This window comes from Prionailurus bengalensis, chromosome A3 (genome assembly GCF_016509475.1).
Source record: "Prionailurus bengalensis isolate Pbe53 chromosome A3, Fcat_Pben_1.1_paternal_pri, whole genome shotgun sequence".
Classification (NCBI taxonomy): Eukaryota; Metazoa; Chordata; class Mammalia; order Carnivora; family Felidae; genus Prionailurus; species Prionailurus bengalensis.
In genome coordinates, this window is record NC_057354.1 from 117,526,413 (window position 1) to 117,553,499 (window position 27,087).

The following is a 27,087-nucleotide window of genomic DNA, read 5'->3' on the forward strand; positions in this document are numbered from 1 at the left end:
TATAGACAGAAATTTCAGTATTTACATACAAGTGTGTAGAAATGATTTAAGAAGCATTTCTTAGAACTATTCAGAGCATCACAGTGTCTCACTGAAGAAGAAATCCAATTCCACTACGGCAAATGCTGAAAGATAAGGTCTAGTTCCTATCCTTAAATTATAAATGAGAAGTCACGTGTTTATATTCAGGTGTACTAGCTGACAGAAATAGTAATAAAATAAAGGGAAAGAGGGATAGAAAAGCCCGTCCACATTTAAAGAAAGAGACATATAGTATATGCAGGAGAGGCACATAAAATACCCTTTGCAAAAATAAAGCACTGAAGTTGTTTTAGTCTGTGAACAAGAGTGATTTATAAGTAGCACACTATGAAGCCAGAGTTGGTCTATTTCTAGCAAAAGGAAACAAAATCTAAGTTATTAATTGAATTCACATTCTTTTAGTAGGTTAAGCCCCTATTCAAGAAGTCATACAGGAATTTAACAACTTAAACATTTGCATCAAGAATGACTGACATAACTTAGGCTCTCTAAAACTCTAATACTTGATATACACCAAAAAGTCCGGAGCATTTGCGAATGAAAACAGAAATCTCTAACAAGTCTATGAGTGATAATCACTTCTGAATAAAACTGATTTATATGTATTTATACTATACCTGAAATGAACACATCAAAGTTTCATCCACACTCATCATTCCACCAGCATTATCAAACTCGCCACAGTAATTTGGGGCTGAAAATAGGGTTACCAATTGTCGTTTAGCAAAAAATTCATATCCATCTTCCACCACCTGTGAAAGGAAAGGTCAAAAGAAAAAACACATTTATTTATAGCTGATTCTCAACTGTCTATATTACTGAGATTAATGTGACAAAGACCTAAAAATAAACACTGTTTTGTTTTGGAAGCTTGATTTTTATTTCTAAACTTGTCTTAGAATATTAAAGTATTTAGTATGCCTTTTCTATAATGGCAAGGATTTAGCTAAAATGAAATAGTACACTTATGATAAATAAAATGTTTAAAAATCATACCATTTCTAAGGCTCTCCGTATGCTGATAGGTATAGTGTCTACAGGAACCTTACATACCTAGTACTTCTTTGTTGATGACATTATATCACAACTACAGAATCCTTAATTCTTTAATGATTTAACATGATTTCTAGAATCTGTTGTCAATTTGAATGATTTAAACAATTTATATTTCTCAGCTCTACAATTCTGAGAAGTCACTAACACATATTTTATATTTATTTACAGTAGGCAAGAATAATTTTTGAAGTCTTTTAAGCATCCTTTGATTAAGCAAAATTATCCTACAATACTTGTTCATAAGAAGTACCTCCAAAACAACTTACATTTTAAAAGAATTCCTACTATAGTATCAGGTACATGCTCCTATTGTAATTATCTCATGGTAGAATTTAGATATTAACCTTTTCTGTTAAGATCTTGGTCACCTTATCTATTCCAGCTCGGCCACAGTGTTTGGAACTCAGTGTATCCTTTTAGTTCCTAGTCTTATTCACTTGTTCATTCATACATTTACTAAATAAACAGGTTTATTGTAAAAGGACATATGTGTAGTTTGTGGTGTTTCCCATCAGAAGTCTCTTAATTTTAGAGATAGGTTTGAAAATAAGCAGAACAGGATTTTGGAAGTGTCTGGAAAAAGATGTCCAAACCAAGGTAGTTCAATAATCTGACTTCTTTAAAAAATCATTTAAAAGTTTTATTCATTTATTGAGAGAGAGAGAGAGAGAGAGAGAATATCCCATGTAGGCTCTCCACCACCAAGCACAGAGCCTGATGAGGCTCGGACTCATGAACCGTGAGATCATGACCTGAGCTGAAGTTGGGTGCTTAACTGACTGAGCCACCCAGGTGCCCCCATCATCTATTTTTGAAAAGATCTATGAAGGGAAATATATTGCTAAAAAAATTGATTATTAGTGGGTATCTTATTAGGAAACTTAGCAACTCTGCACTGTTATCTAGTAGAAAACTTCTATTAATTAGCTAAATCATAAACACAAAATTTACCAAACCTTTGCAAAAGCAAAGGATTTGGGGACTTGACTTCATTTCAACTGAGTTAGGAAATTCTGGTAGGAAGAAGACCTGTGATATACAACATATGCAGAAAAGAGAAACCAATCATCTTTGTTTATCCATAGATCACATAGAAAAGTAGTCAAGTGTCATAGGGAGCAAAGCCCTCCCAAAAAGGGAAGTACTGTGGCACAGCATCTACTTAACAAACTTTCTTTTAACAGACAAAAGAAAAAACAAGGAACCTTTAAAAGTATTACACTTAGAAATTTCAAATACTTTTAGTACTTTCAAAAGTAAACAGAAAAGATTTATAAAAATGTCTTTCACTGAATGTATTTACCAGTCATATTTTAAAGAGCATGAGGACTTGACATATCAAATCATCAAAATAAGCTTTTGCTAATTAATTCATTTATTCAAACACTAAGTGCACGCTGCAGTATGTAAGTTTACAAGGCAATGGATCTTTGGGGCTCCTGGGTGGCTTAATCAATTAAGGGTCTCACTCCAGACTTTGGCTCAGGTCATGATCTCATGGTTCGTGAGTTTGAGCCCTGTGTCAGGCTCTGTGCTTGGGATATTCTTTCTCTCCCCCACCCCCCACCTGTGCCTCCCCTGCATGCGTGCACACTCACTCTCAAAATAAACAAACATTAAAACAACAACAACAACAACAACAACAAAGCAATGGATATTTAAAAGTCAACAAATCACAATCCCCTCCTTGAAGAGTACAGAATATAGTAGTGGTGGTGGACATAAAAAAAAAAAAAAAAAAAAAAAAAGTAAACCTAAATAAACTTTATTTTAAAAATAAGTATGTCTTTTTATAATGAAAGCTCAAAGACACACAAAAGGAGCTAGAGTTCAATAAACTCTCATTCTCACCATCCTGATTCAATAATTACCAGGATTCTGCTACATTTGTTTCATTTACTCTCCCTTTTTTCTCTGATGTATTTTACTTTTATTTTAGTAATCTCTACACCCAACGTGGGGCTTGAACTCACAACCAAGATAGAGGTGCACGCTCCTTTGACCGAGCCAGCCAGGTGCCCCAATGCTGATGTATTTTCAACCCAATCCTAGACATATCATCTTGCTTCCATATACTTGGGTATGTATTTCTAAAAAATGGACATCCTTCTTACATAGTAACGTTATTATCCTAAGATTTAAACAATGAACAATGACTCCTTGATATCTAACACCCAGTCTATAACTGAATTTTTCCAAGTGTCTCAAAAGTATCCTTTAATACTATGGTCATTTGATTGTTATCTAAAATACATATAAACAGATTAAAATGGGATCAAGTATTTCTAGAAAGCTTCAGACAAGTGCCAAAAATTCTGCCAGCATTGTAGTATACTGCAAAATATAAATTAGTTTGAAACACCCTCCTAGAGGGTGAGAAAGGGTTAACAAATCATCAGATTGTTAACTGTGAGATCAAGGTATATAGGCTTCATCTCTCCTACTACTTTCCTTATATAATTAGTTTTAGATCTTCGTTTCCTCAAAAACAAAAAAAGATCTGTGTAAATAAATATTAAAATGTTCAGAAGTTTTAGATTTCATACCTGATGAGCTCGACAAATCAAATCTAAATCATGACGATTCAGAAATTTACTGACTACATCAGCTCCAAAAGTGAAGGAAACACCACGATCATTTTCTCCCCAGCCTTGCACATCCTTATCTGGGTCAGACCACAGCAAATCACAGAGCAAACCTTTAAAGAATAAAAACACAACAATGAAAAAAATAAAGTTTATAAAGTATATCTGTATCACATTTCTTCTCATGCCCTCTTACCCTCTAATAAAGAGTAACAATCACTTGCTTCCTAGTACCCCAGCCTATTGAATTTAGCCACTCTTTGCTAGCCCACCCATATAATTTTGCCTGGCTGAAAGTAGCACTTCCCAACTCTTCCCACATACAAGAAATATGTGCATGGCACACTCTAAGCACACAATATATGGAAAAGGCTGTTCCTTCTATACATAGTTACTCCATATGAACAAGCAATTGACCCAGCAGCATTTCCTGAATAGAGAGGCTATTTACACTATTTCTGGGGGCCAATCTATTAAATTAATCCATTTTATTTATCCCTAAGCCAGTAACACACTAAAGCTTTTAAAAAAAATCTTTATATTTGGTAGGGGTAGTATCCCCACTTAATGCTTTTCTCCAGGATTAACTTGGCTACTTTCACATATATATTTCTGAATCAGTTAGTATAATTCTATGAACCCAACTGAGATTTCACTGGAATTGTATCTGATCTAATGATCAATTTGAGGGAAGAAAACATTCTCTATAAAAGCCTGGAGGATTTAAATGAAATATGGATGAACAAAATGAGAACGGATCCTTGGCTTCAGTGTCAGGCATAAGAAAAGAAGTCAGAGCTAAAAATATTTGAGTATCTTCATCATACTCATAGTAGTATAAATCTTAGGAGGGATTCAAACCACCTTGGGAATGTCAAGTGAGAAGACCAGTAAATGAACTCTGAGGAAGCAAACATTTAATACGCAGGCAGAGAAAGGAGAAAGGGGAATGAGCAAAAAGTACTGAGAAGGAATAGTCAAAACAAAAGGAAGAGATCAGAACAGTAGAGATCTCCTGAAAGGGGTAAGAATAATCTAGAAGTAGGAAATGGTTAAGATTCAAGTACAATGAACAAGTAGAGCAGGATAAAAACCAAAAAATGCCTACCTTTTTATAGACTCTTTGGATCTTAAGAGTAGGAAATGTACTTAGTAACCATCTTGTCCAACCCTACTTGATGAATAAACAACTCCCCTTTACAAAATTACCAATATGGAAAAAGACAGTCTCTTCAACAAACAGTGTTCGGAAAACTGGAAAACAGTATGCAGAAGAATGAAACTGGACCACTTTCTTTTACCATACACAAAAATAAATTCAAAATGGATGAAAGACCTAAATGTGAGACAGGAAACCACCAAAATCCTAGAGAACACAGGCAAGCAACCTCTCTGACCTCAGCTGCAGCAACTTCTTACTAAACACGTCACCAGAGGCAAAGGAAACAAAAGCAAAAATGAACCACTGGACTTCATCAACATAAAAAGCACAGCAAATAAACAATCAACAAAACTAAAAGGCAACCTTCAGAATGGGAGGAGATACATGAAAATGACATATCAGATAAAGGGCCAGTATCCAAAACCTATAAAGAACTTATCAAACACCAAAACAACAATCCAGTTAAGAAATGGGCAGAAGACATGAATCAACATTTTTCCAAAGACATACAGATGGCTGACACATGAAAAGATGTTCAACATCACTTATCATCAGGGAAATACAAATTAAAACCACAGTGAGATACCACCTCACACCTGTCAGAATGGCTAACATTAACAATACTGGAAACAACAGGTGTTGACGAAGATGTGGAGAAAGAGGATCTCTTTTGCACTGCTGGTGGGAATGCAAACTGGTGGAGCCACTCTGGAAAACAGTATGAAGGTTCCTCAGAAAGTCAGAAATAGAACTACCCTAAGATCCAGCACTTGCACTACGATTTACCCAAAGGACACAAAAATACAGATTCGAAAGGATACATGCATCCCAGTGTTTAAAGCAGCATTATCAATAATAGCCAAAGTATGGAAAGAGCCCAAATATCCAGCAATTGATGAATGGATAAAGATGTGGTGTATACACACACACACACACACACACACACACACACACACACACACACAAATATTACTCAACCACAGAAAAAACCAGAACCTTGCCATTTGCAATGACATGGATTGAGTTAGAGTATACATGCTAAGTGAAGTAAGTCAGAGAAAGACAAATACCATATGATTCCACTCATGTGTGGAATTCAGAGACAAGTGGATAGGTGATGGGCTAGATGGGTGATGGGTATTAAGGAGGGCACTTGCTGTGATGAGCACTGGATGCTATATGTAAGTGAGGAATCACTGAATTCTAATTCTGAAACCAATACTGTACTGTAACTGGAATTTAAATAAAAATTTGAGAAGAAAAAAATTACCAATAAACAATCCTCTCATCAATAAGCTAAAACATCTTTTTTTATTTACATGACATACTTAATATATCAAGATTTTCTAGACCCCTGTGGCACTCTAGGCAATCCTCATTTTGAAAATATTCAAGTTGTTGAGAACTGATGAATACAACATATAAAGGGTGGGTCTGATTACACAAATGATGGGACAACGAATCCAACAACATAAATTCATTAAAAAAAAAAAAAAGTCTGGTAGAAACCGAGAAAGGACAGTTTTGCTTATGTTAATGCTTTTAATGGTAAGACAGTGTGATATCATAAAAATACATTTAGTTTTTGTTCCTATTCCCAGCATACAGCTCCTAAAACCTTCGGAATTTCCTGAGTGACAGAGGTATCTTTTTATTTTTTAATGTTTAGTTATTTTTGAGAGAGAGAGAGAGACCACAGGCATGCACGCGTGGAGAAGAGGCAGAGAGAGGGAGACAGAATGTGAAGCAGGCTCTGAGTTGTCAGCGCACAGCCTGAAGCAGGACTTGAACTCACAAACCATGAGATCGTGACCTGAGCCAAAGTCAGATGCTTAACCAACAGAGCCACCCAGACGACCAGACAGGAGTATCTTTTATTATTCATAAGGAGCCCCTTTCCATCACACCTGAGTGTATGCTAATGAAGTGATCCAGATCCCCTAAAGCACTTCACAATGAGGCAAGTCAACAGCAAGACTAAACATATGATTAGACGACTGGAACTTTCAGCTGTCCCCTCTCTCTGGAGAGGTGGGCTGGAAATTGAGCTCTATAAAAACTCTTGAACAACTGGACTTGGGAAGCTTACAGTTGTTGAACACACTGATGACAAAGGGTGTGGAAGTTGTTCCCCAACCGATATCTCCTAGTTCCTGAGTTGTATCCCTTTATGATAAGCTGATAAATACAAGTAAAGCATCTGAGGAAGTGGTTGTGGGAATCCCAGAATTGTGGCTGGGCAGTAGTGTGGGGGCAGTCTTGTGAAATGAAGCCCTTAACCTGTGCAGTCATGGCTAACTTCAGGAATTAGTGTAATTAAATGTTAGACACGTAAGTGTTGGAGCATGGGTTGTGATGTGGAAAAACCATAAACACTGTGTCAGAAAATGCCACCAAAAAAGGTATTGATGTTTTAAGCAAACGGTGAACAGAAAAGGAGAATTTTCTCCTTTTGAGAATTTTACTGCATTCAATTCACAGGCTATCACAGCATTTTATTTTTTTGTTAAAAAAATTTTTTTAATGTTTATTTATTTTTGACAGAGAGGGAGGGAGAGAGACAGAGTGTGAGTGGGGGGAGTGGCAAAGACAGGGGGAGACACAGAATCTGAAGCAGGTTCCAGGCTCTGAGCTGTCAGCACAGAGCCCGACATGGAGCTCAAAGTCACAAACTGCAAGATCATGACCCGAGCTGAAGCCGGACACTTAACTGAGTGAGGCACCCAGGTGCCCCATCATAGCATTTTAAGAATATAAATGCCATGATTAGTACACATCTTAGTACATACACTGGCACTCAACTATGAATAATTACCACTAAAAGCCAACAGAAAAGTTAGGCCACTGTGTCCAGAATTTATTTATAAAATTACGTGAGGCTCATTTGTTAATCAACAGAGCAATTTATCCTCAAGTGGAACTTAATTTTCTTTTGTTTTGACTTGCTTCACTTACCTAAGAGTTATTTTGAACATCTGAACAGTTAACTTTCATTATTCTTTCACAAATTTTTCACAAACTCACCATGTATCTCTACAGCTTTCTGAGCTCTACAAATGTGAAATATAGAAGATGCAAAAAAATACCAGAAAACTAAATGGTAATTTTTAAAAGGCAACTGTATCCTTAGCTAAGAAAAATTATTATTTTTTAAAGATTTTATTTAAGCAATCTCTACGCCCAAAGTGGGGTTCAAACTCACAACCCAAGATCAAGCGTCACATACTCCATGGACTGAGCCAGCTAGGCACCCCAAGAAAAACTATTTTAATTAAAAAACTTTTGGGGCACCTGGGTGGCTCAGTCAGTTTAAGCTTCTGACTTCAGCTCAGATCACGATCTCACAGTTTGTGAGTTCGAGCTCCACGTCAAGCTCTGTGCTGACAGCCCTGAACCTGGAGCCTGCATTGGATTCTGTGTCTCCCTCTCTCTCTGCCCCTCCCCAGCTTGTGTTGTTTCTTTCAAAAAATAAATATTAAAAAATTTTTTAAAACTTTTGATTAGTTTTTTAAAAATCCTTAAAAAAACTTTATTATTATTTTTTTTAACAAAAATAAATGTTTATTTATTCTTGAGAGAGGGAACAAGACTGGGGGAGGAGCAGAGAGAGAGGGGGACAGAGGATCTGAAATGGGCTCTGCGCTGACAGCAGGGTGCATGATGTGGAGCTTGAACTCACGAACCATGAGATCATGACCTCAGAAGTCAGACACTCAACGAATGAGCTACTCAGGAATGCCCCCCCCCTGCCAATTTATTTATTTATTTTTAACTAGGCTCCACTCCCAACATTGGACTTGAACTCATGACTCTAACATCAAGAGTCGCATGCCCTAACAACTGAGCCAGCTAGACACCTCTGTTTGACTAATTTTTAATAAGTCCTTGAAGGACATAATCAATGTTGATATGAATGAAGGAATTTAGAATGACAGAAGATAAAGGGAATCAGTTAACAAGATCTTCTGTGATAAATAAGTTTGAAAGAACCATACTACAGTTAAATATGAAACTTAAAAGTATTGCACCTTGGGAAGTAAGTAGTGGGAAATAAAATACATTACTGCAAGTAATCTGTAGTTAGCTTACTATTGAAAAAGCTCTATTATTTATTACATAAACCAATCTTCAACTAAATATATAGTTAAGTTCAAATATGTCAATATTTTACATAAAACAACTAATTAAACTTCTCTATATACTCAACCTGTATCAGGGACATCAGTGGGTCTCATAATTCTCCGAATCTGCTCCATAGACTGCAGGTCTGGTGACAGTCCTATAAATAAAAGATGGTCAGAGTAATGACATCTAAACAATTTTCACTTAAATAAAGCCAACATTTAATCAAAGTAGATTCACTATCTGAAATTAAAAATATGTAATGTGTTCCTTTTAATGTTATCTTCAACATACAGAGTTAGAAATCTTACCATTCTTCTTTCTTTCCAACCATTCTCTGCCTTTCTCCAGGAATATACCCAATTCCAATCCTTCCGACCACTTTTATCACTTCTCACCACCTAATCTTAAAGATGTTTACTTCCAAGTTTAAGTGCCTCACTGTCCTGTAAGACCTTCCTACATCTCTCTGCAACATGCTCATTATCTTCGTAAAGTGTAATTGTTGATCACAAGGATAAGAAAAAGCACATGAAAACACTTCACAGTCTTTAGTACATAAACTATTATTTCTCTTTTATGGATAATCCAAGTACCAACACATAACTTCTTGATTTCTACTTTTAAGTATACTAAGGTGCAAGAACTACAATTTCCTAAATGTTTAGGATCTACTATAAAATACTTCAATTAATATAGTAACATGTTCTATCAGAGAATAAATCCTTTTTTAATGTTTATTTATTTTGAGAGAGAGAGAGGGAGCCCATGTGTTCCCACATGTTGGGGAGGGACAGAGAGAGAGAATTCCAAGCAAGCTTCACACTGTCGTCATGGAGCCTGATGCAGGGCTCAAACTCACAGACCATGAGAACATTACCTGAGCCGAAATCAAGAATCGGGATGCTTAACTGACTGAGCCACCCAGGCGCTCCAAGAATAAATCGCTTTTTACCTCAGGCCTAGACAAGTACATCTATCTTTTCAGCATTTTTCACTTTAATTCTTCCTGCATATTAATAAATAATAATTATAAATAATATTTATATAACTATATAAAACACTAATTTTCTTACAGTATTTTTACTATATTATTTCCATGTACAAAAACCCAATATGGTTATTAAACCATTCAACAAACTACTTTGCTCAGTATTCAAATCTCTATAATCTGATACTCATTATTCCCTATGTGCTTGACATTCTAGTTAGGCTAGTGCTCACACATTCCTTTAACTAGACAAATAAAAAAGACCATCTCAAATTCTTTACACGTCTTCAAAGTCTACTCCATCCTTCTAACTCAGGCTTCCATAAACATGTGTCCAACAATTCTCTCCCTTTCCAGACTGCATAAAAAACTATTGCTTCTACAAGTGCTTTGACATAATTAAATCCTTTTCATTAGTATCTGTTTTGAAATATACTTTATTTTATCTTAACTTTTTGGAAACATGTATTTTATCAATAGGTTTTTAATTTCTTAAGACAGCCACATAATATACAATCTATATATTTTCATGGCACCTATTCCTGCTTATTTTAAAAGTTATACAGAATAAATTATTCTATCAAAAAGTATCTTTTTTTTTTTTTAATGTTTATTTATTTTTGAGACAGAGAGAGAGAGCATGAACGGGGGAGGGGCAGAGAGAGAGGGACACAGAATCGGAAGCAGGCTCCAGGCTCTGAGCCATCAGCCCAGAGCCCGATGCGGGGCTTGAACTCACGGACCGCGAGATCGTGACCTGAGCTGAAGTCGGACGCTTAACCGACTGAGCCACCCAGGTGCCCCTCAAAAATTATCTTTAGGATGAAAATGGACATGTTACATACAGCCTAGAACTCCTGATATGTGGGACTAATAAACCCAATTTCATTTGGATTCTAATGAAAGGTATTTAATATTGGCAGGAAAGTAATCATGATCCTCTCATTTTGACTGACAGTAGTGGTATCTTTCTATCAAAAATGAAGCAAAGCGAATACGTTATTTCAAATAAAAATCTGGTTATCCTCCTCACATGTGAAATTCTTTAAAGATAAGTACTCAACTAAGCATTCATTTTGTATAAACCTTCATAAATTTCTAGTTATTAAAAGAGATTTTAGCCATGTTCAGAATAGTTTTAATAATTTGACCTTTTACACAAGCACAGCTATATTTTTCCACAGTGTGCATCCTAGTTACTGTAGGTCTTTTCCAAACAATGGAATGACAGTGACAAAAACCCATAAAGCAAATTTACTAGTCTACCTCCATGACAACAGAAGATCTTCTCATCCACAATGGCAGCTATAGGCAGACAGTTAAAACAATCGGTGAAGGTCTTCCACAATTTAATATTAAACCTTCGTTTGCCTATAAAAAGAACAAGCAAATAAGAAGAAATAAATCTAAAACTGTTTTCATTTGTTATCTCATAGCCACAGGATTATAATTTCAACTTTATTCTTTATACCGCACTTTGTTTTTTCTGTAATGAGTGCTTCTTGTGTATTTTTAAAAAGGTAATAAATTTAATGAACATTCAACACCTTCCATAAAGTTAAAAAAACTTGAAAGATTGTGCTAGGTATTTTACGGAACACATATATCAAATCCTTTTGTCTTTTAAGATCACTATAATATAGTCACTTTGAAATAGTCTAACAGACTACTAGTTTATCTGTTCCATTCAATGTGTACATTAGTTGAATACCTAGCCAAATAAGTAAGCAAAAGTGAAAGGGGTACCTCTGGAGATTGTCCATTTTAACTCTAATGCATTGAGTAACAGAGCATAAATTTACTGACAAGAAAGGACAATTTCCAAATGCTTCAATGGTATTCGCTTTTGAGTGAATTACAACTTGGCACTACATAAAGTATAAATAGAGACACGAAGGCTATAATTTTCCTATAGTCTAGCATAAAGAGCTACAACAAGAGAAATCTCAAGTGTATGTTCACCTTTTTAGAGTTACTTGATCTTCCTGAATTTGGCAAGAAGTTGCAACAACTAACGCTGGGGAGCGATGAAAGACACAGCACTAATTTCCTATGCTTTTATGCCATAACCTGCCTCTCTGTGAAAAAGTGTAACTCAAAGCAGTTTTTACAAGCTGCTCTCATGTACATTAGCTCAACTGATGTCATTTCTATAAACCTTGAGGATACTCAAGCCCATATTTTATTCTTTAAAAACACACCTCTATTCCTCATATAGCTTTGTTATAGTTAGATGTACTACAATCTGCTTCCTGTCTACTGGTCTGATTTGAACAGTTGAAACCATACATTACATCTTAGAAGTAAAAATGCCACGTAAAATCAGATGTAGAATCATTCCTAGTAGAACGCAGCTCCACGAGACTAGAGATGATCTGTCTTGTGCGCTGCTGCATTCCTAGTGTGTAGAGTAGTGCCTGGTATACACACTTCCTCTTGTCAAATTATACAAACCAAGAAGATAGGAGTTTGAATAGGAGTGTACCATATTTAAGGAAGGAAAAAAACAAAAATAGATTCCAATGGAGAATTCACCACCAAAAAACAATAAATTCAATTTGAAAATCGTTGCATTTGGTTCTAAATTGTAATTAACCAAACATGTGTTCTTTCCCATACTCTAACAAAAGCAAAAGACCAATTCAAATGTAGTAATTTAGTAATTACACTTGGAAACATTACTACAAAACAGGAAATCAGTGATTTCTTACCGAAGAAAAAGAGTACAGTAAAATATACCTGAGTAGTTGCTATCCTCATCTTTCTTGTTTTATAGGCACAAATTAAAATTCTAATAATAAACTTAAACTTTGAAAAAATTTCATAGAACTTCTCAATATTTTTCCTTCTTTATCTCAAAGTTTATTTATTTTGAGGAAGAGAGAGAGGGAGAAAGAGAGCACTGCACGTGTGCCGGGGAGGGACAGAATCCCAAGTGGGTTCTGCACTAACAGAATGGATGTGGGGCTCAAATTCCCGAAAGGTGAGATCATAACCTGAGCAGACACTGAGTTGGCAGCTTAACCAACTGAGCCACCCAGGCGCCCTACAACTTGTGAATATTTCTTGTGACACAGGGCCAATGAAAATTTCCATCTTATCGCAAGAATGCTGAGAGCTAAAATCTTAATAGATACTAGAAAAACAGAGGCTATTATCTATAGTGACCTCTGTTTCACGTGGATATTTTGCCAAATGAACTGATTAATTACAAGAGGCCCTTTCAGCTGAGTAAGGTGCAGTCAACCTGAAATACCATGATCTTAAGAGATCCCAAAGAACTAGTTTAATTGGTAACATGTTTCCTGGTTTCAGGTTTTTCTTCCATGAAAGATTATTCTTGGTCCTATGCCTGATAAATTATATTAAAAAAAAAATGAATCAAAAGAAATCTTTTGAACTGGAAAATTGTATTAGGGAGTATTAGGGAATTTTCCCATTAATAAAAGATAAATTTTTATTTTTACTTACATTCATCATAGAATCCATAAATGCGATTGATGCTAGCACACTCATGGTTTCCTCTTAAGAGAAAGAAGTTCTCTGGATATTTTATTTTATAAGCCAATAGCAAACAAATGGTTTCCAAAGACTGCTTTCCTCTATCCACATAATCTCCTAAGAAAAGATAGTTGGCTTCTGGTGGGAAACCTCCATATTCAAATAATCGCAGTAAATCTGTATACTGTCCATGAATATCTCCTGAAAATAGAAAAAGACAATTTTAGAGCATTTGGTTACTGTGGGAAGCAGCTTCAAATGATTCCCAATGTTTACACCCGTGTGTAATCCTCTCCCCTTGAATGTGGGCTGGAGCTGGTGACTCGCTTCTAACAAACAGGAGACAGAAAAAGTGGGATGGGCTGTCACTTCTGAAATTAGGTTACAAAAGATCACGAGTTCCAATCTGCTTGTACTCTCTTGCCATCTCTCATTCTTGATGCTGAAGCCAGCTGCCTTATGGAGAAGCACACATGGCAAAGAACTGAAGGAGGCCTCTGGCCAAACACTTATTAGGAGCCGAGCTCTCAGTCCATCGGCCCTTAAGGAACTGAATCCTTTCATCATTGAGCCTTGAGATGAATGTAGTCCCAGATCACACCTAGATCGCAACCTTGTGAGAGACCCAAAACCAGAGGATCCAGCTAAGCTGTGCCTGGATTCCTGACTCATAGAAACAGTGCGGTGATAAATTCATGCTGTTTTAAGCCATAAAGTTTTGGAGTAATCTGTTATATAACAGTTAACTACTACAGTTATTCTTATTATCTGGTAGTTTAACATTACTTTGTTATACCCAAGAGTGAGACAGCCAAAATTTAGAAATATTTAGTATAACTAATTTCTATTACCCTCCAATTATTTCTGTATCAAAGCATTTTAAAGAGTATCTTGCAGAGAATTGGAATCATTTTAAAATGTTACAAGTAACTACATTTGCTTCATTTAAATTCATAGAAGAGACTGATCATTTCCACAAAATTCTTCTTTTTCAGATTTTATTTTTAAGTCCTCTCTACACCCAACTTGGGACTCGAACTCACAACTCTGAGATTAAGAGTTGCATGCTCTACCAACTGAGCCAGCCAGGCTCTACTCCACAAAATATCATATTACCTCTTACTTAAAGGTGATATTCTAAGCAAATTAATTTATTCAACAAACATTTACTTAGCTAATATCTTTTATTTGCTAGATACTATATCAAGAAGCACCAAGCACACGACTGAATAAACACAAGAAAGAGGAAAAAAAAGTAAAGAACACACTAAGCATCTGCAGATTACAAGGTATGAATGTGGATCACGAAGAAACATGCAGGACAGTGAAAATTTTTACATATAAAAATAGTCCTTGACTGAGCAAAAGATGATGATTAAGTCCATCATCAAAGTCCTTGTAAAGCTATGTCATAGACACAAACAGCCACTACCAGTTATCAAACCAAAAGCCAATGATAATTATACCACTTCCCACTGTTACGTGAACTATAAAAAACGCTTTTTGTACAATAATTTTTCTGGCTAAAACAATGTGATCACTCAACCTAAGGTTGAAATTTTTGTTTTTGGCCAGAAGTCACTATAACGCCATGGATATTGCCATATTGCCACCCAAACTTTAGTTTGTAACTGGTACACCAAAATGCCCATTTCTCTACATCCTTGACAACACTGGATTATCAGTTTTTGACTTTTTTTCCGACATGTCCAGAGTTTAGGATTTGTTTTTAAATTGTATTTCACTGATTACTAGTGAGGCTGAGGATCTTACATTTATTGACCCTTTGAATTTCTTCTAAAATCTGCCTTAAAAAAAAGATCTTTCTATTGTATTGTCTTGTTTCTAAGAACTAAAAACTGTGAATAGCAATCTTGTTATCTGATGTATATTAAAAATATTGTCTGTAACTTACTATTTTATGAAAGTTTTAATTTTTATATTTTATGTTATCAAACCTATCAATCTCTCTTATACAAAAATTTTTAAATGTTTTCTCTAGATCACCTTCAATTTAATTAGGGGAGGAAAACTGGTATTCAAAATAGACTGTTTCCAAATTTACCCGATTACATACCACAAATTTTCAGCGGTGCTTCCAATTCCAAAAGAATAGGCTGGCTGAGAAAGATCTCCCGAGACTTAATACATAAGCCTCGAACTTCTGCTTCAGTCATCTGCACAATCTTTCCTGGACGACATCCTCGTACTGTTAGACAATGAATAAAATGGTCAGTTTTAAAAAATGTATCTATAAAATAAATAATCCTTAAAAAAAAAAAAAAAGTCATGCCCATATTTTGAAGGTCCAGAAAGTCACACAGACAGCAAACTACCAGATACCCTGTAGTGTTCTATGGCTAACAGTAAGGTTATTCCAGTGATCTTTGCCTTTCTATCTTATTGTTGCTAGTTTCTAATGATGCTCCTCAAGGCTGCTGCCACAGAAATGCAGTCCCTTGTGCTTTCCAGTGGCCAACCTTGCAGCCCAAGAGACCTAAACGATTTTAGGAACAGCACTTTTGAGGATAGCCTACTCTCTCAGTAAAGTCTTGCATTTAGGAAAAGGCCAAAATAGCATCATTAAGAACCAGTGGCTATGAAGAAAGGGAAATGAAACAAAAAGTGGCTGTCAGTAGGTGATTTAGTTTCACACACGTCCTTGGAAAATTATGAACAGTCTTAAGAATTTTAACAACCCCCACCCTCCAACTTCTAATCAAAACAAAATTTAAAAGGTTCCAGATAGCTATTAAATTTTAATGCATTATTATGTCACACAAGGGCACTATATGAAAAACTCTAAAAGCTATTTAGATGGAGGAAAGCATTTTTCCTATGAATGAACAATAAAATCTATCAACTAATAAGTAACTTCTGGAACAGAGTAGGGAGGAATGGTACATGAGGAGTTCTTATTTGCCCTATTGAACTGAACTTGAAATCATTTCCTCTCATTACCTTCTCCATTGGCTCTTTCTCTCTAAATATACTGCTTGCTCCCATTTAATCTTAACTGAAAAAACACTTATTTTTTATTTTTAAAAAAATATTATTTATTGTCAAGTTAGCTAATATACAGCGTATATAGTATACTCTTGGTTTCCAGGGGTAGATTCCTGTGATTCATCACTTACATACAGCACCCAGTGCTCATCCCAACAAGTGCCCTCCTCAATGCCTGTCACCCATTTTCTCCTCTCTCCTGCCCCCTCCCCTATCAACCCTCAGTTTGTTCTCTGTATTTAAGAGTCTCTTATGGGTTTGCCTCCCTCTCTGCTTAAAACTAATTTTCCCCCTCCCTTCCCCTTATGGTCTTCTATTAAGTTTCTCAAATTCCACCTATGAGTGAAAACATCATATGTGTCTTTCTCTGACTGACTTATTTCACTTAGCAGAATACCCTCCAATTCCATCCACGTTGTTGCAAATGGCAGGATTTCATTCCTTTTTTTTTTTTTTTTTTTTTGCCAAGTATTCATTCTGTATATACAAACCACATCTTCTTTATCCATTCATCAGTTGATGTACATTTGGGCTCTTTCCATGATTTGTCTACTGTTGAAAGAGCTGCTATAAAAATTGGGGTACAAGTGCCCTTATTGAATCAGCACTCCTCTGGCCTTCGGATAAATTGCTAGTAGTGTTATTGCTGGGTTGTAGGGAAGTTCTATTTTTAATTTTTTGAGGAATCTCCACACTGTTTTCCAGAGTGGCTGCACCAGTTTGCATTCCCATCAACAGAGCAAAGGCTAAGAAGGTATTTAAAAAAAGAAAGCAGACTGTATCTCTACATATCCCTACTATTTCCCATTTACAATTAAGTCCACACATTTCTTGTTAAAGACTATGTTTCTTTTGTCAGGTTCAGAGGTTAAAAAAAAAAAGGCCCCCACATGCAAAAGTCAATCCATGTATACATAACATTAATATAGTAATATCTAAGTAACAGAAAAGACAGACTCTGTTGAAATGTGCTTTAGTAAATATGACTGTTAATAAGATCACCCCTGAAATTCAAAACATCATCAAAACTGCTTTTATTATAGGAACTTTATCACAGCTTCTACATTAGTACTAGCTCATAATCATCAATTACCTACTTCCCATGGATATGTGGATTTTTCTAAGACCAAAAAGGGCATCTTACTTGTACTTTCCAGTAAGTATCTACAATACTAGCTTAGATGCAATTCTCTGTAAAATTCTTAATCTTGGCATTAAGTCTTAACTGTATGGGAAATGATATTTGCAAAATACAGTTTTACCATCAGTGCATCAAGTACCTGTCTACTTTCTTGAAGGGAAAAAGTTATTTTTCTTGAAGGATTAAAGATCTCTTGTTGCTTTCAGATGACAAATACTCACCTAAAAATAATTATTTAAAGATAACAGCAATGGACAACACAAACAAAAGTTGGCTCTCAGAAAAGTTCCTACAATTTTTGTTATGATTCTGTAGTAATAAAACACTTTAAGTTACCAACACTTGGTTGTAACTTGATGACAATCATTAAAACTAGTGTCACTCTGACATGTCAATTTAAAGCGTCTAAATTACAGTGGTGAATATTTTATCTCATATTTGTTTTATTTTCTCTGTAAATTATCTGTTTAATTTCGACCTCCCTCTCTCTGTCCCAAAAAATAAATAAATGTTGAAAAAAAAAAAAAATATGGGGCGCCTGGGTGGCGCAGTCGGTTAAGCGTCCGACTTCAGCCAGGTTACGATCTCGCGGTCCGTGAGTTCGAGCCCCGCGTCGGGCTCTGGGCTGATGGCTCAGAGCCTGGAGCCTGTTTCCGATTCTGTGTCTCCCTCTCTCTCTGCCCCTCCCCCGTTCATGCTCTGTCTCTCTCTGTCCCAAAAAATAAGTAAATGTAGAAAAAAAAATTAAAACAAAAAAAAAAAATTTCGACCTCCCAGGTAATTTAGGTTACACTACGGTGTACTTTGACTAATATTTTTACAAAGCTAAAAACGCTTCAATTTAGAAGTCATGCTAATCCATAAAACTAAAAATTTACCAAAACAAAAACACACATGAAATTTCGTTGATTTTTAAGGTGCATGGTTTTCCCCAATTAATTTTTAAGTTCAGAAATACTTTGCAATCAATAATTTCTTACAACTTTAATTGGCAGTTGCTTTTTGCCTCTTACTGGCATATAAAACAATGGAGCATTGCGTAATCAAATCACTTCTAAAAGTTGATGAAATGCAGTTAGAGAAACTAAACGTTCTTCTAAAGGTTAAGCATTTGACAAATGACCAAATCTTAGGAATAAATTATCCAAATATTTGGAAAAAAATGATAGATGGCTCAGGGCAATTCCAGCTGTCTTGTCAATTCAAAAGTCCTGCTCCCTCATGTACTCCCGCCAGTATGTACACCCAAATATCCAAGAGCATTTCAAACTTCTCAGTCATCTGAAAACAGGGAGTAAAACAAGGCAACCTGTTAACAAAGAGGAACTAGTTCACTGCCACAATATCCATGAGGGGTTCCAGAATTGGGGTATATGAGCTTAGATACAAGCACCTAGCTAGATTATGAAGATACTAAAAATCTGCACAATTTATAACTCATTAGGTGCAAAGCAATTTCACATCAATCATCTCATTTAATCCTTTTGATGTCCCAAGAATTAGAAAGGGAAGCTATTATCCACACTATACAACAACAGAAAAATTTAAAAACTTGAAAATCAGGAGCCCAGGTTTATAAAACTAGAATGAGTAAAAAGCAGCAGAGAAGAATTTAGAACCAGTCTTCTAACTCAACACACTCCCCCCTCTACTACCACAAAAAAATTCTTAGTCAAAAGTTTCCCAGAAAAAAATTTAGCAGCCAATAATTGTAAACCAGGTAAATATGCCATTATAGGAAATATCTACCATGCTGTTGCTGTTTAGAAAATATTTTGAGGTATCACACATATACAGTAAAGTACACTAACATTATGGGCATTTACTCAATAAATTTAAAAATTTTAATGTTTATTTCTTATTGAGGTGGGGGGGAGGGGCAGAGAGAGGGAGTCACAGAATCCAAAGCAGACTCTAGGCTCTGAGGTGTCAGCACAGAGACCAGATGCAGGGCTTGAACTCACCAGCTGTGAGATCATGACCTGAGCCGAAGTGTGAGGCTTAACCGACTGAGCCACCCAGGTGCCCCAAATTTTAACTATGTATATACCTAAGTAATCACATTCACATCAAGATACAGAATACTTCCAGCAACCCTGAAGGCTCCCTTATACCCTTAACCATTCAATAATAATGCCGAAGGTTACTATTTTTATTTCTTTCAGTATGATTAATCTGACTCGTTACTGAATTCTGGATAAATAGAAATATACAGTATACATACTCTTTTGCTCATTCTTCTGTGAAATCTATCCATGTTACTGTGTTCAGCAATGTTTATCTCCTCTAAACATATTTCCTTATGTTTCCTTCTAGACGCTTTACTATTTTAGCCTATCTCATTCAATAATCCATTGATTTAGCACTATTTATTGTAAAGACCATCCTTTCTCCACAGAACTGCAGGGGGAGATGTGTAGAAAAATCAGGTTGACCATACATGAGTGGATCCATTTATGGACACTCCATATAGTCCATTAATCTGTTTATTTTTACAGCAGTACTACATTGTCTTAATTACTGTAGCTTTTTAAAAGAAACTTTATTTTGAGAGACAGAGACAGAGCATGCGCGCACCATATGTGTCCATGTGAACAACTGGGAGAGGGTGAAGAGAGAGAGAATCCCAAGCAGGCTCCACGCTCAGCATGGTGATTGGGGGGGGGCGGCTCAACTTCACCACCATGAGATCACCTGAGTTGACCTGAACCCATATCAAGACTTGGATGTTTAACAGACTGAGTCACCCAGACGCCCCTACTGTTGTTTTTTTTATAAAGTTATCTCATAATATAAGCATTCCAACTTTGTTAAGATTGCCTTTGCTAATCTAGGTCCTTTTGCATTTTCAAATATGTTTTAAAATTGGCTTGTCTATTTCTCCTCACCCTCAGCTTGTGGGAGTTTTAACTGGGAATTAATATATCCAGGGAGAATTTACCTTAGTAATTTTGAGTGTTCCATAAACATGGTAACTCTTTCAGTTGTCATGTGTTTCTCTCACCAATGTTTTGTAGTGTTTAAGGGGCAGTCCTGCACATTTTCATTAAATTGAATTGAAGGGGTGCTGCTTTGTAAGTGTGTTTTATTTCATTTTCTAATTATTTGATGTTAAGTGTAATTGATTTATGAATAGTGACTTTGTTTCCTAGTCTAACAGTTTGAAGATCCCTTTGGATTTACCAAGTATACAACCATATCATCTGTGAAGACTTTTACTACTTCTTTCCCAATCTTTGTATCTTTTATTTTTCTTCTTCATTGAATTGACTAGGACCTCCAAGACAATGCTGAAGTGTGCTAAAGGTTTTCCTTGTCCTGTTCCTGAACTAAGAGAAAAAAAAGCATTCAATATTTCTCACCATTATGATAGCTATAGTTTTGTACATACTCAGTTTGCTAAGAATTTTTATCATGAAGGATGTTAAAATTTATCAAATACTGTATCTCATCCATTGAGATAATAATCCCCTTCCACCTTATTCTGTTAATATGATTTATATCGATTGAATGTTCCTTGGATTCCTAGAATAAACCCCACCACATTATGACATTTATCTTTCTTATTCAATTTGCTAATAATTTGCTCATGATTTCTGTGGCTATATTCATGAGCGATACTGGTCGGTAATTGCCTTTCTTTGATAGTTGTCAGATTTAAGTATTAGGGTTGTGCTGGCTTCAAAGAACAAGTTGGGAAGTGTTCTCTCTTTTTCTGCTTTCAACAAAATTGGCCTAATTTCTTCTTTTTTAAATATTTAAGTCACCAGCAAAACCAAATGGGCTTGGAATTTTTTTTGAGAAGTATTCCAACTACAAATTCATTTTCTTTAACATATATAAAACTATTCAGATTTTCTATTCCTTTTTATCAGTATTGTCAAGATTAGTTTTTCATCTAAATTATAAAAGTTATTAGCACTAAGTTATTTATAAAATCTTAACTTCCTTTAAAATACATATACATAACTTTTCTCTGACTCATTTAAGAACAGACTGTATTCTGGGTGGCTTAGTTGGTTAAGTGTTCAACTCTTCATTTCAGCTCAGGTCACGATTTCGTAGTTGTGAGACAGAGCTCCGCATCGGGTTCTGTGTTGACAGCATGGAGCCTGCTTGGGATTCTCTCTCTCTCTCTCTCTCTCTCTCTCTCTCTCTCTCTCTCTCTGCCCTTCCCCACCCTCAAAATAAATAAACTTAAAAAAAAAAAAGATAGCACAGTATAAATTATCAGATCCAGGGAATTTAACAGATATAAATCTTTAATGTGAAGAATATACTACAATTTTAATAATTGTCTCAATCATGTCCTTTATAGCACATTCTTCTCCTCTAGTACAGAATCCCAGCCAGGATTACATTATTGCTTTTGTTTGTTCCATCTCGTTAGTCTCCATTACTAGTCACATCTCCTGTATCTTTTTTGATAATTTGCTATTTCTTACATTATCAGTCTTTCTGGGGATTATCAATTTTATTAATCTTACCAACAATTTCTTTTTTAAACAATTTTAATTCACTTTATTTTTCTTGTATAAAACTATATTGTGGCCGTAGCTGGAGCCTGAGCCCTCTGCATGGAAACTGTGGTGTGGGTCTTTACGAAATGGTCAGTGAATTCTTGATAGGAGATTTGGTGAACACAGTCTCTTTCCAAAGGTCAGGGATGAGATAACTGTTAAATTTTGGAAATGGCATCAGAAGTGGCCTTGGCGAAGTTGCCCAGGGTGGCAGTGCAGCCCCTGGCCAAGGTGTAGCAATCATCAATACCAGCCATCACCAGTAGCTTCTTGGGCACGGGCTGAGACAATGCCAGTGCCTCTGGAAGCAGGGATGAGGAGAACCAGAACAAAGCCACAACAGCCAGTCACCTTGCATGGAACAGTATGGGCTTGCCAATCTCGTTTCCCCAGTAGCCTCATTGCCTGGGGACAACGAGAAACTTGGCCAGAATGATGGCTCCACGGATGGCAGTGGCTACCTCCTTGGAGCACTTAACACCCAGACCGATGTGCCCACTGTAATCTCTGATGGCAACAAATGCTTTGAACCTGGTCCACTGGCCAGCATGAATCTGCTTCTTGCACAGATATAATCTTCAAAACCTCATTCTTGAAGGATGACCCCAGGAAGAAGTCAATGATCTCAGATTCTTTTTATGGGCAGGGAGGAGACAGGTGTCCTCTAGACTTGATCTTCATGTCGTTGACCACCAGGCGGCCCAGCCTAGTGTCAGCCTTGTCCTTGGCTTTGCCTCCGTGAGCTCCACAGCTCCTGTCCTGACCCCGGCTATGGCCCTGGCCCCAGATGCCGCTGCTGAAACCTCTGTGGAAGCCGCCATGGCCTCCCATTCCAGGGCCCCTGGGCCCTCCCACAGCACTGGTGTCATCTGTTATTTGGAGTCTTCCCAGAGAAGAAGCTACAACATTTTCATTTTAAAAAATCATACATTTGATTTCTATTTGATTTCGGCTCTCATCTTTATTATATCTTTCCTTATTCTTCTACTGTCCTGAAATAAAAATTTAATGTTCAGCCTTCTCCCCTCCCCACCAATATATATTATTATATGTATTTTTAAAGCTATACATATCCCTGTAAGCATTGCTTCTTGCTGCAATTGCACAAGTTTGACATGTATTTTTATTATTATTCAGGTCAACACATTTTATAATTTTCACTGCTATTTCTTCAGTAGCAGTAAAATATGTAAAAGTACACTGCTTATTTCTAAGTATTTGAGAATTTTCTAGTTACATGCTATTGATTTCTAGTTTATCATTACTGAAATCAGAGAACCTGAGACCTCATTTCTTTTAAATTTACTGAGAATTGCTTTTTGGTACTGCATATTGCATACTTTAGTAAATGTTCCATACATATTTGAAAAGTGTGTATATCCTGTAGTTGTTGAGTAAAGTGTTGTGTGTGTCACTTAGGTCAAATTTACTGTGTTGTTTAAATCTTCTAGATCCTTGATTTTTTCTTTGTTCTATTAGTTACTGAGAAAGGTACGTTAATGTATATAGTGTGGTTTTGTCTATTTTAACCTTTTGGTTCTATCAAGTTTTCCTTTTTGTGTTTTAGACCTATAATATTAGATACCTAAAAATTTTAAGATTATTGTCTCTTCCTGTGGCATTCATCCTTTTAACATTATGCAATGCCCTTCTTTACCTCTAGTGATACTTCCTGCCTTATATACTATTTCTGATGTATACAGTCAACCAGGTTTCTTCTGGTTAATGTGTGCATGATGCAGTTCTCCCATTCTGGTGCTTACTCCTCTATCTTTGCCCTTAAATTTAAAATATGTTCCCTGTATACAGTATAGTTAGGTCTCCTGAACTTTGTCTTGAGTGTTTACTCCTTTCACATTTACTATAATTATGGACAAATCCTGTCATTTGCTTTGTTTGTATCACATGTTCCTCATTCCTTTATTTCTCTTTCCTTGCGTTTCTTTGGAACAATTATCTTTTATTACTCCATTTTCTCCTCTGTTATCTTTTTAGTTATATATTCTTTTTCTTTTGGTAGTTACTCTAGAAATAACAAATGCACTTTTTAGCCTTTTGTTCTACAGTTGTCATATACTGCTTCCACATAGTTTAAACCCTACAAACCATAATTGTTTTAAAAAGCATTAATTTATAATTACACACATTTATCCTTATTGTTGTTCATTTACTTCTGCAGTTCTGTGCTTTTATCTGGAATCATTTTCTTTCAATACGAACTTTACTAGAAAATTCCAGTACCAGTCTGTATCAGTAAATTTTCTCAGCTTGTTTGTGTTTTTATTTTGTTTCACTTAAATTTTTTTTTAATGTTTATTTTTGAGAGAGAGAGAGAGAGAGAAAGAGAGACACAGACAAGAGCGTGAGTGGGGGAGGGCAGAGAGAGAGACAGAGACAGAGACAGAGACAGACAGAGACAAGTTAGGGGGACTGTATTATAGTCTAAATTGGAGCCTGGAGCCTCAGGCACGCTCCAAGCTCCAAGCTGTCAGCACTGAGCCCGACATGTGGCTCAAACTCAGGAACCGCAAGATCATGAAGGCATCCGTTGCCTTCTCTTCTGAAGGATATGCTCACTGGATTTAGAATTCTAGATTAGCATTCTTCCTTTTCTTTCAGCACCTTAAAAGGACAGTCTATTGTTTTCTGGCATCTGTAGTTTCAGGTGATATATCAACCATCAATGTTCTCTTGAAGGTCATGTAATGACTCGTTTCCTCTGGTAGCTTTTAAGATTTTCTCTTTTGGGGTGCCTGGTTGGCTAAGTCAGTTAAGAGGCCAACTTCAACTCAGGTCATCATCTCATGGTTCATGAGTTTGAGCCCTACATCGGGCTCTGCGCTGACAGCTCAATTCCATGCCCCCCCCTTCTCTGTCCCTCCCCAACTCGCGTGCTATCTCTCTCTCAAAAATAAACAAACATTAAAAAGATTAAAACATAAAGATTTTCTTTTTCTTCATTTTTAGCAGTTAAGTCTACGATGGGTTTCAATATAGTTTTATTTGTATTTTTCCTTCCTGGAATCCAAGGAGCTTCTTTAATCTTTTGGTATCTTTCTCCCTTTGGAGAAGTCTTGGTCAGTATTTCCTCTATCCTGTATCTCCCCTCTTTCCGGGACTCCCATTATGTATGTTAAACCTTTCCACTGTCTCCTGCTTTCTTTATTTCCCCTCTGTTTTTTTCTCAGCACTGCGTAATTTCTACACAACACTTTTCCTAGCTTTTACTACGCCGCTGTTTTTACTGTGCTAGTAAGCCCAACTCTCAAATTCTCATTGCTAGTGAATGTACTTTTTTAGTTGTAAAGTTTCCAGGACTCTGATAAAATTTCCCATCACTTCTTATTTATCCTGCACACATTAAATCAGTTATTTTAAAGTCTCTCAGTGATAACTCTAATATCTGAATAATCTGGGGATTTGTTCCCTTTTTTCCTCTGATTTCTGGTCAGTTAAGTCTATTAGCATGTCCTGTGGTCATTTCACTGAATGAAATATCTGATTATGGATGGAAATTGTATGAGCTCTAGACGACATCTTCCAGACAGCATTGTTTCCTTTCAGTGGTAAGAGTAATAATGACTTACATTTTCTTGAGGGCTGGTCTACTTGAGTTTTGCCTTCAATCTTAGGGAGTGGTCATGATGGAGTATCAATGGAAAATTTAGACTATAATACAGTCCCCCTAATTTGGCAGTCTGAACTTCAACTTTTGCCTCTCTGGCACTAGGGTGATACTGGAATCTCTGCTCAGATCTTTAGCTTTCCAGATACTGTTTTCTTCTGATTTTCTTAGAATCTTCTCTTGTATATGTATACCTTAGAAGTCAATGACTTAAGGGGGACCTGACTGCAGATTTTGGGGTTAGAATCTATGTGGTTCTCTCCTCTTTTGGATTTAAGTTTCAACGCTTTAATGGCCTCAGACTTCCATCTCTCCTCTTGAGTCCAGGAAGACTGCCACTTTTTGTTTGGGATCTATTTCCCTATACCTCCAGGAAAAAAGCCAGAGTGATTGGTGAGCTCACTGCTGCTTCCTTTTCCTCAAGGATCAAAACCCTCAAAAATTTCCTGTGTTCATTGCTCAAGTACATACAGAAAAGGACACAAAATATGATTATTGGTCACAGAGGAGAAATTTGGATGATTACATACAGAAACTAGAGGAATACATTGCAAGGACTAAACACTATGGGCCCTAACCCCATATTTTTTTTACCAGTCCTGACTGGTAAAGGTCTTCTACTCCTGATAAGAGAATCTTTCTGTGCAAGCATGTCCACATCAGAAAAGGGGGAAAACATGAATCAAATTTGGCCCAATGCCTGGTTTTGTGAGTTTTTACTTTTTAAAAAATGATGGGGGGGGGGGGGGAGGAAGAGACACATAAAAATTATATAAATTTTCAGCATCCATAAATAAAATGTTTTACGGAAACACAACTACTCTTACTTGTTATGTTTTTCTTTTCTTCTCCCACCCCCAACCCCCATTAAGTATCATCTATGGGTACTTTCACCATACAATGGCAGAGCAGATTCATTGTGACAGAGACACAGGGCACTCTATCATTTCACACTGCTTCTCATGGTACTACGAATTACAGAAATACAGTTATAACTTAACAGTGTCTTGAGTTCCTGCTTGTTGCTGTTCTGCAACATTTAAAAACATTTTTTTTACTTTTATTACAGTGCATACTCATCACGCAGGAAAAATGGAATGCAAATGTTGCACTTTTAAAGCACAGTGGAGTGTGGATTATTCTGTTACTGAACTAGACAGCTAAGCATTGTATTTATAACATTATAGCTATGCTTAAAAAAATACAATATATGTTCACATTACCAGGCTAAGCACTATCATCACAACATTCCTATTTCACTCAAAAGCAAAGACAATTTAAACATTTTAAATGGAATCTCATCACAGCAGAATTTCTTCACAAAAATAAAAATGAG

General features: G+C 36.2%; 1 protein-coding gene and 1 pseudogene across 2 annotated transcripts in view; both read right to left on the minus strand.

Annotated features, from left to right (window-relative positions):
• The window catches only part of PPP1CB (protein phosphatase 1 catalytic subunit beta), a 43,441-nt gene that overhangs the window by 3,966 nt on the left and 12,388 nt on the right, over nucleotides 1-27,087 (minus strand). For both annotated transcript variants that reach the window (XM_043604236.1, XM_043604234.1), the window contains 6 exons: nucleotides 15,537-15,668; nucleotides 13,430-13,660; nucleotides 11,225-11,329; nucleotides 9,053-9,124; nucleotides 3,645-3,796; nucleotides 660-794 (listed from right to left, as the gene is read on the minus strand). In XM_043604236.1, the coding sequence (XP_043460171.1) occupies nucleotides 660-794; nucleotides 3,645-3,796; nucleotides 9,053-9,124; nucleotides 11,225-11,329; nucleotides 13,430-13,660; nucleotides 15,537-15,668 (827 nt within the window). The remainder of the gene's footprint in view (nucleotides 1-659; nucleotides 795-3,644; nucleotides 3,797-9,052; nucleotides 9,125-11,224; nucleotides 11,330-13,429; nucleotides 13,661-15,536; nucleotides 15,669-27,087) is intronic.
• On the minus strand, nucleotides 21,761-23,041 carry LOC122466893 (annotated as a pseudogene).